The sequence below is a fragment of the Falco rusticolus genome, chromosome 3 (genome assembly GCF_015220075.1).
Source record: "Falco rusticolus isolate bFalRus1 chromosome 3, bFalRus1.pri, whole genome shotgun sequence".
In the NCBI taxonomy this organism is placed as follows: Eukaryota; Metazoa; Chordata; class Aves; order Falconiformes; family Falconidae; genus Falco; species Falco rusticolus.
Window position 1 is genome coordinate 92,462,884 of NC_051189.1, and position 12,516 is coordinate 92,475,399.

Consider the following 12,516-nt stretch of genomic DNA (forward strand, 5'->3'; position numbering starts at 1 on the left):
ATCAAAGCGGGGGGGGGGGGGGGGGGGGGGAGGAGGAGGTGGAGGAGGAGGAGGAGGAGGATGGTGCCGGGGGCGGCTGGAGCCGAGGCAGAGTGGTTGCGTGTAGCGCTCGCTCTGCGCTCGATTAGTGTTCCTGGGGAGGGAGCGAGCGAGCGAGCCGGGGACGGAGGGGTGGGGGTGCGGGGCGCCGCCGCCGCCGTGCGCGAGTGCGTGTGTGCGAGTGAGTGCGTGTGTGCCCGTGCGTGTGCCCGCGCGTGTGCGTGTGCCCGCGCGCGCGCGCCCCGGCGAGTGTGTGCGCTGCTGAGTGTGTGCGTGCGCGCGTGCCGGCCCGCCGGGCTGCGCGAGCGGCAGCGCCAGGGCCGGGGAGCGAGCGCGAGCGAGTTGCGCAGCTGCCGAGCGCGCAGCCCCGCCGCCGCCGCCACCAGCAGGAGCAGGAGCAGGAGCAGCGGCAGCGGCAGCAGCGGCGGCGGCAGCAGCAGCAGCAGCAGCAGCAGCACCTCACTGGCATTTAGCGAGCGGAGCGGCTAGTTGCGCTGGAGAGAGACGCGCAGGGAGGAGGAGGAGGAGGAAGAAGAAGAGGAGGAGGAGGAGGAGGAGAAGAAGGGGAAGAGGAGGAGGAGGGAGAGGGAGGAGGAGAAGGAGAAGAAGAAGACGAAGAAGAAGAAGAAGAAGAAGAAGAAGAAGAAGAAGACGAAGAAGACGAGGAGGGAGAAGAGAAGGAGGAGGCCACACGGACACCAACTGAAACAAAGTATTTCCAAACCAGCACCCAACTCCACCTTGTGAGGCTCCCCAGCATGGCTTCCGAGGAACTCTACGAGGTAAGAGCCCCCGAGCGCCGGCCCTGCCCCGGGCCCCTCCGGCCACCCCACCCCACCCCACCCGCCTTTTTGTTGCTCTCGGGAGAGCCGGCGGGCTTGTCACCCACACTTGCTGCGGCTGCCCCTTCCCGCTGGGCCCAGCGCCTGCGTGTGTGCGCTCCCCCCGCCGCCCAGCCTGGCCCCCCGCCCCCCCTTCCCTCCCCAGTTTTGCTGGAGGAGGACGGAAATGTGACTGAAAGGAGGAGACGGCAAAGTGTTACCCGTGGCCTGCGCTTCCCCCCCCCCCCGCGCCCCCCCCCCCCCCCCCCGTTCACACAACACTTTGACTCCAGAAGGAGAAGGGGGTGGGGGGCGGGGGGTGCTGGATGGGGTGAGCAGCGCTGACAGCCGCCACTTGCTCCGGCAGCGAGCACGCCGGAGTGCGAGCCCGGCGGTGTGCAAAAATGTGCAAAAATGTGTGCGACGCCGAGTTATTGCATGTGTCCGGGGGGGGGGGGGGGGGCGCGGAGGGGCTTTCCTCCTGGATTTGTGTCTGTACCAAAGTCCTGCGCTCCCATCCCTGCGCCTTGGCAAGCTGCGGGGGTGCAAAATACTAAAATTGAAGCTCCTCGGCTCTTCGTGCTCTCCCGATACGGGTAAGGCTGCGAGGGAAGCCAGGAAGATTCAAAGTTAAGGCTGTGACACGCCATCCGTCACTGTCGCTCGGGAGGTGGTCGGGGGGTGCTGACGGGAGAGGGAGGTTCGGGGGGCAGAAGGGGATGAGGTGACAGCCTAACTTTGAATTTCCTGTCTTACGTGTGGCAATTTCACATCCTTGCCCTGAATTGAAAAGCATTATGGTTCTCTTGGATTTAACTTCCTTGTTTTTATTTTTACAAGAAGTCATCCCTGGGAGTGAAAAGCCGTTGTTGTTTTGGAGCCATTCTTGTCTTTTTGGGTGAAGAAGTGGCCACCCAAAACCAAAAAAGGCTTTTATCTCATAGTTGATACACATCCAGGCAGTGTTTTGGTAAAAAAAAAAAGAAAAAAAAAAGTATTTATATCCAGAGGCTGGAAGGCTTAAGGTCAAAGGGAGACTTGACAGCCTTCAGGACACTTGACAGAAGATGTCTTACTGTACCGTTGGTGCACGTATTTCTCCCGTTAATGGAGTTACATCTGTGCTGCCATGGGTGATCAGCCCCATAGAAGCCAGTGAAAAGTGCCCTGGGTGGGCTTATATTTTAAGCAAGTTGACTGCCGAGTGGAGGTGCTGAACTGATAGACCGAAGGCCTGTATTCCCCGAGACAGACAAATCATGGTTAATTGCTTTGGCAAGTTTCCCCATCCTCATCATGTGGCTTAAGCCAATCTTGAAGGGATCATCCCTGAAAGTAGGAGAGAAATTTAGTTTCTCTCCTCTGCCTGTGAAAGGATTGCCAAAAACTTGCTTTGACTTTGGAAAAAGTTCTGCAGGGCTTGTGTAGTTGGTCCCGTGGACTGTCCTGTGGCCAATACTTGCTCTTTGTGTGTCGCTGTATTTGATCAAAGATGGATATTGGTTTCGACAGGCATAAAAAATGACCAGAAAAATTCTGTTTGCTGGATGTTGGGCTGAGGTTAAGAGTGACCACTGCTCATTCCTCTTCTCTTAACTTGTCTTAAGTTGTGTGTGAAATGCTGACTTGTGCAGAAGGCTCAGTAGTCAGTTGAGCGTGGCTGTCCTCACTGGGCAGGCGGTGTGTGATGTCTGTCGGGTAAAAGCCTTTTCCACAAAATGCCTGAAGTGATAAACTACTTTTTTTTTATTGTAAAAATCAGACATATTCTTTAGTTGTGTAAGTGAAAGGTTTATTTGAGATGCTAAAATCGTTAATGCTTTTGGACTCTGATGTGGTCAAGCTGTCTATTTTGCCATTTTTTTCTAAATTGCTCTTCATTTTTTGACAAGTTTTGTCTTGTAATATTTATAGCCATGCCTGAAAAATCATAAAATAATAAATAATTTAAATATACTGAACACTGATTTGGGAAGTATATAACTGCAAGTTGGCCTGAAATGTTGCGTGTTAGGTAATTTAAACTTCTATGAACTGTCCATGTTATTGATTGGGACTTTATTTCTGTTTCATGGGTATTCTTTTTGTAATTCATGCCATACACTATCCGTTGAATCTGGTGACTGAAATCCAGTGCCATTTTCTTACACCTTCATTTTTCCTTCTGAATCTTGGTCTTGTGTCCTGATTGAAAAAAGTGTTATCATCTATTTGTGATTGTTAGACTAAGTATGAATGCTGACTACTGCTGATATGTGTCATGGTTCTCCCAAAGTACAAATGAGAAATCCTCTTATAAGCAATAAAAATGAAGGTAAGTTCTGTTGTTCTGTTTTTCTTTCCTTTTTTTTAGGAAAAAAATATGGATTCACTTGTTGTTTGTGGGGTGATTTTTATTTTTAGTCTGGATATCCTCTCTTGAGAGGGGGAGCTGAACTGTAGGCCAATTATTTGGAATTCAAAGATCAGGAACTTGAAATACACTAACGTGCTGGAAGGATGACTTTGTTGGGTTGGCTGGATATCCTGTATGTCCTTTGTTTCCAGGCATTTTAGAGGTTGTGGTAATGATTACCTGCTTTTTCTTGAGGGGGGGAGAAGATCTGGAGAAAATATAAATTTTTGATTGAGAAATGTTGGAGACACTTTTTTTCTAGATGGAAAGTGAAACAAGTAGTAATGTTGCCAACCTTTCTGGGTGAGGCAAATAATGTAGGTTTTGTGTTTGTAAGTTTGATTTTTCAAGCAACAACATGTTAATTGAAGTGGACAGACATGGAGAAACTCATGAACAGGACAGGAAAACATAAGAAGAGGTGCTGTCAGAGTTTTTTCCCAAAAATGTGTTTCAGTAGCTGTTGACACCTTACAGCAGCTTTCTTCATGGGTGCCTGCTGCTGTCTGCATTACTGTGGCTTCTGGAATGTCCTTTGTACGGCTGCTTCGGCAAATAGTGGGGCTGCTGTCTTTTACACTGTGACAAGTTTGCTTTGCTTTACTGACGGATTTCCACCCATTGAAAGGTTGTTGCTTATTCCGGTCATCTTCACTGGAGCAATTAGAAGTAGGATACCTGCCTCATTTAAAAGGTTGATTTGGAAGCAGACTGCTCTCTCTGCACTCAAATCACTTGACCTCCTCTGGCAGACCTTTGCAGTGTGTCTGGGATTGAAATCATCCTGAATTGTGGTTGGCATGACAAGTTTGCTTGATGACATGTGGACGTGATGTCATAAAAGTACTGCCCAGGACAGCTGTGTGCTAGCCAGCAGGTCAGAAGTACCAAATGGTACTTGGTAGACAAATGCTGAAGCAGTGCTGAGTTTGGAAGAGTCTCTTTCTTAGAAAATGCAATAACTCCTTGTCTACTAAATGCAGTGGAGATGCATTGAAGTTCTCTGTCTGTTGGAGATTGTATTTGATCAAATGACCAAGTGTTTCCATCTTTTCTCTGAGAATTAGTGGTTCAGCTGGTGGTATACATGGCCCACTGGATCCACTTGTGTAACTGTAGTTAGGCTTGGGCTGTGATTGATACTCATATGAAAATATTTTTTCTGGGTTTTACCAAGAAGTAAGCAGAACAGTTTGTGTGAAATTTGCAAGTGCACCTGTGCATCACTGTCTTTTCTTCACTCTGTATTTCACCTTGACATTGCTTGTAAAACTAGTGGTTTAAGGTGACGTAATTGATTTCCATTAAAATATTACAGGAGAACATATTTAAAGTCCTATAGTCCAAAATTCTACATTTTGGTATGTTTTATGGAATGGAAAACGTCTTTTTAAAAAAAAAAATAATCAGGTGTCTTGCAAAATAGATATGTATTGTTTTCATCCCAATGTCTAGTATTCTCAAGGTGATACTTCACTTCCAGCGATGATTCAGTATTTTTCTTTTTATTTTTAGAACTAAAGCCTTTAACATTAAATTTACAGATACAGAGAAGTTACAGACTGAAATTAATTTCATGAGCAACTGGCTGAAGTTCTGTGGCCTTGCGTTAAGCTATATGTCAAGGTTGATCACCTTCTAAGTAAGACACAAAGGCATGTATTCCATGAAAATTTAAACTGTTTATACAGTAGTGGCCACAAGTCAAAGAAAGTGATCCTGTGGGCTGTTCTTCAGCTACCGTGCTAGTTTTTTAAATCATGGGTATAGAAAACTGGAGGAGAAACGCTGTCATTTAGTTGAAAATTTGATACTGCATGGGAATTACCCACTTAAAATCAAAGTGTGTCTCACAGCCCTAGTGACCCTGCAGTGATCAGATCTTCGTCGTGTTTTGTGTGTGTTTACTGGAAGGTTTAAATATTTGTTTTGCTTAAATGAAACCTATTATCTACAGTACACAGCTTGGAGTTTGTTGTAATTTCTTACGACTATAAGAAAGGGGCAATAGCCATTTCTTTCTCCTTCAAAATGGATTATTTTAATTCAGTGTGTCTTGAAGGAAGTCCAAGATATCTGGGGCTGTATCTTCCATGGCTTGTTTCTGATGTGTTGATTCCTGAGATCTTGGCTAAACATCACTGACACTTGTTCATAAAGTCATCGAGCTGTCATGCCTGAATCTTTCCGATTTTATTTTGACAAGTGGTGCAGATGTTATTCCTTGTTTCAGAAGAGGTAAAAGACAGAAACTTGCTTGACTAACCCTAGCCAACTAAACAGGACTAGGAATTTACATCAGACCTGTTTGGTTTGCTTCCACCCCTTAGGATCTGTACATCTGACTTAAAATAGAGTTGAGGACCAGCTGTTCATTCCACTTTAGTGCCTTTCACTTCTTTAAACCAGAGCACAAATGCAAGAGTACTGCAGGAAAGGAGCCACCACATTTAGTGCAGGAAACTCAACTTTTTTTGTCAAACATGTCCCTTGTCATGGTGCTTTTCACCAGCGTGAGTTATTTCCCATCTCCTGGCCCAGAGCTCTAGACAGAGTTGAGGAGGTCTGGTGCCCCATCTTCTGCTGCCTCTTGATGCTGGAGCCCCGGGGGTTCCTGCGGCATTCCCTGCCCTCTGCGGTGCCGCTGGCCTGGCAAGGCTCGGGTGGCTGCTCCCAGCGCTCAAACACCCGCAGCCAAGGGAATGACATTCTGCCTGGGTCCTCTGTAGGATGGCAGATGGTTCACAGATAGGTGATGCTTTAGCAGGTTTTATGTACAAAACTCTTTCGTACATACAAGTATATGTCATAGGTATATTGAAAAAATAGATTTTTTTTGTTTTTTTCTGTGTAACTTGCTTTGAAATGCCCATGTCCATCGTGGAAACAAAAAGGATGGGAGGGAGAGGAAGGAGGAGAGGAGGAGAGATGCCCCATCCACAAAGCATGCGAGGCTCTGGTAATCCTTACCTTCACAGTCTCTTTCACAGCGCACTGCCATTTAGTTTCTTGAGTTTTTCAGTCAAAGATGGGCTAATACCGTGCCAGTCATGTTTAGAATTGCGAAATAATTTCTTCCAACTTACAGGACTGTACTATCGCAGAAGATTGCTTCCACTCTGCTCACGTTCAGTACCTCTTGAATGAGGAGAAATTACTGGACACAAAGGACTTACTGAGACATGCCACAGCCCCTTGTTCCTCAGGAGGTCGGCGTGGCTGGCACAGTGTTAGTGATACCGTGTCCCTCTGACTCCTCAGAAGGTGCAGCATCATTTCTTCCTGACTGCTGCAGAGTGTCTGACCTCGGCCAAAGAGGTAGAAAAACCAAGTTACTAACAGTTATGGTTTCCATCTCTCTCTGATAAATACTCCACGCTTGCAAAGACTCTATTTGATACAAAACCTCGAGAACCAGAATGACTTCTTCAATATGTGACGGGTGGATGTGTCAATCTGTTGGCTGTAACTGGTATGCAGACCTACAATGCCACTCCTACTCCTGCGTAACAAATTCGGAATCTGGTGTTCCTGGGCAGTGTGTTGGGTTTGGGTGTCTGTTGGAAGCATGAGCTCCACAGACTATATGTGCCGGGTGGAAAGGCATGCACAGGTCTCTCTCCCTGCTAACGTCTTCTGTGCCTTTGATTTTTTGGATGGCGGGGTGGCATTTATTTGTCAATAAATACAGGGTCGTTGGGTTCTTATCTTTGAGTAAAGTATTAATAATTTTAATATTAAATATACTGTCTGCTTTCTCTGACAGTGTGTTGTTAGTCCAGAAAATATCTTTAAAATTAAAGTTCTGTATTCTTCATTATCAAATGTATTCTCCAAAGCCATAGTATCTCTCTAAGAAGAGCTTTTATTTTTCTAATTTTTGATGGGCTTTTAATATTTACCACACAAGAATTTTGTGTTCTTTGAAATAATTCCTTTGAACTTCTCTCCATATTACTTAGAGGGAAAGAAAATTGGCATGTTACCGGTTCAATACATTATAAAGGCAAGAATATTTACTGTTTTCATAAACATCCTCAGAAGATTTACATGTGTCCCTTAATGGTGACCTGCTGTAGATCTTTTTCAAGGAATCTATGAATATTTATGAATACACAGAATGGATATGGATGAAAACTACTTTTTAACCGTAGATTTACATTTTTAAATAATTTTGAGGTGACTTTGCTAGCATAAAATGCAAAATAAGGCAACTACTAAGTATCTTTTAACTGTGTATTTGTTTTACTGAATAAGGAAACAAAGTAACTACTGTAACTACTAGTTTTGTTGTGACTCTTCCGTGAGGCTTCGCCTTTTATAATTGCATCGCATAAAATAAATTAGTGCAGCTTCGATCAAATCTTCCTTCTTGGCCGTGGTATGTCTGATGGTTTTTTTGTTTCTCTTTTTTTGTGTGGGAGAAGATAAGGTATGTGTTCTAAGTGGCCTAACCACATTTGTTTTTGTGCCTCTCCAACTCTTCTGTCCCCACAGCTTCTGAAAGTTCCACAGCTTTTAAGGAAATTAGGTCTTAATGTTCAGGCTTTGCTGATTGTCACAGTAGCATCTGAAAAATCAAAACCCAGGGTGGGGGTGGGGGTTTGAGTATCCTGGATGAACAGGCTAGGAAGGAGATGTACTTTTTTTTTTAAGTGTCTGTGATTTTCATATTGCAAAGACATTTAAATACCTCTCTAAACATCTTCACTTACTGTAAAACACCGGTTTATGGAAATTTGTTTGGTTTAGAGAATAATAATTTGGCTTTAGTTTGAAGATGCCACAGTTTAAAGCAAGTTATGGGAAGTATGTTTTAATATATTTATCACTGAAAAATGTTAGATGGGCGTTTTGCAAATATAATGTAGGAGAACCTAGAGGTATGTTCTTCAGAGTATTGAAATGACTGTATCTTAACTGCAGTGTACTTCCCTGACACTGTGATGTGTTGCATGTTGTATTCAGTGGATATTCAGAAGTCTGTAGTTTTTGGAGGTCCTCCCATAAAGCACAGTTCTTCAATTAAACTTTGCTTCTATATTGATAACATTTTTGTTACCAGTTACTGGTAGACATATGATACAGATTCAGGAAATCTAGAACAATTCAATGTAACTTTGGGAAAGTTAGCTGGATTATAGTTTGGCTAGTTGCTAAATCAGGCTGGTTTGTTGTGTTTTGATTTCAGCACCTGATTTTCCCCGGTTAAATGTATAAAATATAGCTCGTGCTAGCACAGCGTGACTCTTCCATCATATTTTAGTGGCTGGGTCACTTAGAAGGTTAAAACTAACAGACCTGGGATTGTGTCTCTAAGAAATAATGAGAATGGAAGACTATACCTATTGACACAAAAGATCCATCCAGTTCAGCATCCTGATTCCTATTGTGGGTCCATAGTGTCTTACTGTAGAGGCAAAAAATGGGAAACGTGGCACAGCGATAATCACTGGGAGCTTTCGTGGCTGGTTTTGGTGGGACCAGATTTCAGCCTTGGTTATAAATCGTCAGCAGCGTGACCTGAGCTCCCCAGATCTTCAGAGGCCACCTTCATTCCCTGGGCACGTCTGCTGGCAGATGGTGGCTGCAGGCTTGGGTGAAGGCGGGCACGTCGGTGGGAAGAGCGATGCTGCGCATGTTTCTGTTGATCCTGGCAGGGCGTGGTGTGAGCGGGGAGTGTGCTGCGATTGCCAGGTCACTCACTTGTGTTAGCACAATTGTTCGTCTGGCTAAGCTTGCATCGTTTCTCTCCAGACAATGTTTCTAAACAGTCACTGGGGTCTTGTTCAAATGGTAGAGTTTAAGGTGTTTGTACAAGTCTTTTCTGAGTCCTAACCACTGAATGCATTGCTGTTACTGAACTCTGTATTAACTTGGATTTTAATTTTCAAGAAGAGGTCGTTAGGGTATGTGATCAGACAAAACAGAAACACCAACTCAGTGAAATCTAAAGTCATGAGCAGCGTATGCTCTAGATGCCTGCAAAGTCTTCAGTGGAGACTTCACGTCCTTAAGGTCTGCATCCCAAAATAAGGTCTAACTAACTGCTTTGTGTGAGTAGACTCCTAGCCTAGAAAATTTATAGAGGAATATGGCCACAGAATAAAACAAATTGTAACAGTGCTTGTAATAATAATTCTAGGAATTAACCTGATGATTTGAAACTAATACTATTTTTGTGAGAGTAAGTGTAAACCATAGTAGATTGTACTGGAGTATAATCTTTCCAAAACTGGGAAGATTGACAGAACACTTTTCCTCAAACAAGGAAAGTAGGCTTTTTGCCATACAGTAACTCTATGCTGTAACTCTTAGATGGCCCCTTATGTTTTCAAGGCTGGCACATTTTTTATTGCTTGTTTGGGTCACAGATAAAGACCAAACTTGATCTTTGATTATCAGTGCTTTCTAAGAAAAAAGAAACAGAAGTAAAAGCAATGTTGTTTACACCAGACTGAGAATTTTGAGCTTTTGTTCTTAGGGCACTTTTCTGTGCGATTAGATCATAAATATAGTTATTCTACACAGATGTACCCAAAGCAACCCAACAGTCAGTTGAGCGAGCATTTCCAGTAAACGATTTCTAATGCTTCCTGAAAGTGATGCTGTAGAGCTTCTTCCCCTGGAAGACGGAGGCATTTGCAGGAACAGCTCGCCACCATACTTTGCAGCTGAAGGAATAACTAGATGTCCAAACGTTCCCAAGGGCAACAGAAGTTTTAAATTAGCGCAGTTATACAGGAGTCAATAAATTTTCACTTACGATATAGTGAGGTCAGAAGTTTCAAAGTTAAAATTTAAGCTGTCTGTGCACACCAGGTTGTTTATAGTGTATGTACGTGGCTAGAGAAGGTTAAAGCCCAGCTTACAAATTGTTTTTGCAATTGTTCTTTCCTTTGTCTGGTTTATATGTTTAGTGTTATGTACTTTGTGTTTCGATGTGATTGTACAGAAGGGGTCATGTTGAGTGGGAGAGTAAAGACCACAATCTCGATTTCATTTCAATTTTGAAAAAAACATTTGTAAGAGAATGTAATACAGAAGTCTAGGATGAGTTTATTATCAGACTTTCAAGAGGCATGACTTCCACAGGATTAATGTTGGGAAAAGCTGTGTTTTTACCCAGGTCATCAAGGATTGAAGATCAATTACAACAAATAACTTTTTCCCAGAGGCTGATGGCAAATAAGGTAGCATCCTGTTTCAAAAGGTCCATCGGTGTTCCAGATTCTATTTCACTCATATTGGAGGCACCTCTCTCGGATCAGGGCAGCTCCTTAATTGATTTGTTTTTCCTCTCTCCCACATTGTACTCATCAGATCTCCTGAGATTGGTGCTTATTTATTTAAACTGCCCAAGAATAAAATATTAGGTTCTGAATGAGAAGGCAGAGATTACTGTATTTAAGGATGCTTCTTTGAAATGTAATATTGTAGGAGTGTTAAAACATGGAAGCTAGTTCATCAAGCAGTTGTTGACTTGACAGCTTATGTCCATGTCTACGGAAACCCAATGGATATGAAAGATTACCACTTCACAAATCTTTAAAACCACACAAAGATGGGATCTTGCTGATTTTTTTCATCAACAGTATGCATGTATCATAATTGTATGCAAACCGTGCCATGCTTCTGTACTTCCTTATCAGTAAGATCTAATAGCAAGGTTGTCTTTTATTGTTTGGTTTTTTTTTTTAAGAAAATGCTTATTGAGATAAATCATTACAACACCTTATCTTTAAAACCAATTCCTTACAAGGATCAGTTTCAATTTGAAATTCAGTTTTGCCCTGAAACTGGTACAATGCAGAAGAAGCCTATTGAGTAAGATGGTATTTTGGTCGTTGTCTCTGCTGCCATTAGTGGCAAAACATGGATTTAGTGAGGAGAGAGAATGTGCTCTAGGACATGGTATGGTTTCTGTCCCCATGAACTTTAAGTCTTTGTCCACCCACAGGGATAGATGAAACTTTACTGTTACTTATTTATACCTGTTCCTATGTTATTTTCCTCCATTTATCCAGATAAAATTGTTGTGCTCTAGTTCTTCATGACTTTGGATACTCATGAAAAGCAGTGAGTGATGGACAGATGTCAGGTTACACTTACACAGCGTGAGATTATTTTTTTTTCAGTGCAAGTGAAGGTCTCAGTTAATCATTCTTTACTGGTATAGGTCTGTAAAATGGCAAGTTCTTGTCTTTATTGCTGTGTGTTATTTGAATATATTGTTAAGTGAATTATTCAATGTTAAAGTCCTTACTCAAGTAATTACAGCCTAGTTTATTCTCAAGATTTTAATCCTCTGCACTTGAATATATATATCTGTAATAAAAGCTATTAAATGTAAAAAACCTGATTTCTTGCATGCACACAAAATAATTTACTGTATTATGACGTTCTTCTTGTCAAGTAAAAGATAACATCCTTCGGCTTTTTTGCTTGTTCATGATGGATGTTTTCATAAATAATGGCAATTAATAAGAGTTATTATTCTAACCTATATTATATATGGTTCTATTCTTTTATTCTGTTCTGTTAGTAAAATAATGCTTTATTTGGCTCTTTATTATTTTTCTTCTGTACACTTTATATTTACGAAGCTTGAACTAAGATGTGACTAGAAGTGATCAGTTTGAGGGGAAGGGATTTTAGATCTTACATGCTAAATGAAGTCTGAAAGTACACTGAGACATAGTAAATTATGAGAAGGGGCAGAAGAAAGTAGTGGTTGGGCTGTGGAACCACGTGATATTTTTATGTTCTGCTTTTCAGTAAATGGATGCTTCCTTTTCATTCTTTTGTCCCTTTTGCCAAGTGTTGAAGCTCTACCTTCCCAGGGTCTTCCCAATACCCATCTCTCTTGTTTTCAGTCAAGCCACCAGAAAGATCTTTTTTCATCTGACTTGTTCAGAAATGGACACTTTCAGTGTGGAATTAGTTGTCTGTTGATTGTAAAGTAAGGATGATTTATAATTTTTGTGAGCAAGAAACTGGAACTTTGTTATATAGCACATCCTGCTAGAACTGTCTTATCTTTTGTAGAAAGATGGGTAGGCAGGGTTTGTTCGGGAAAAATGGAGGGCCTCATCATTAGGACACCTGAATGCTGTCTTGAAAAATGTAATTCTCCCTTCCCTCTGTCATAGTTAGTCTAGTACTGAGCATTCTAGTCAGGCTGAGTATTTCAGAAATGATTGCTAATAATTTTCTCATCTCCCTGGTAAAATTTGAATCCCTGAGCCAAAGCACAAGCAG

The 12,516-nt window shown here is 42.6% G+C and overlaps 1 protein-coding gene across 3 annotated transcripts in view; it reads left to right on the forward strand.

Annotated features, from left to right (window-relative positions):
* Positions 1-656: 656 nt before the first annotated feature.
* Positions 657-12,516, forward strand: part of CDYL (chromodomain Y like) — a 110,252-nt gene continuing 98,392 nt past the window's right edge. For all 3 annotated transcript variants that reach the window (XM_037379283.1, XM_037379284.1, XM_037379286.1), the window contains exon 1: positions 657-821. In XM_037379283.1, the coding sequence (XP_037235180.1) occupies positions 798-821 (24 nt within the window). In that variant the 5' untranslated portion in view covers positions 657-797. The remainder of the gene's footprint in view (positions 822-12,516) is intronic.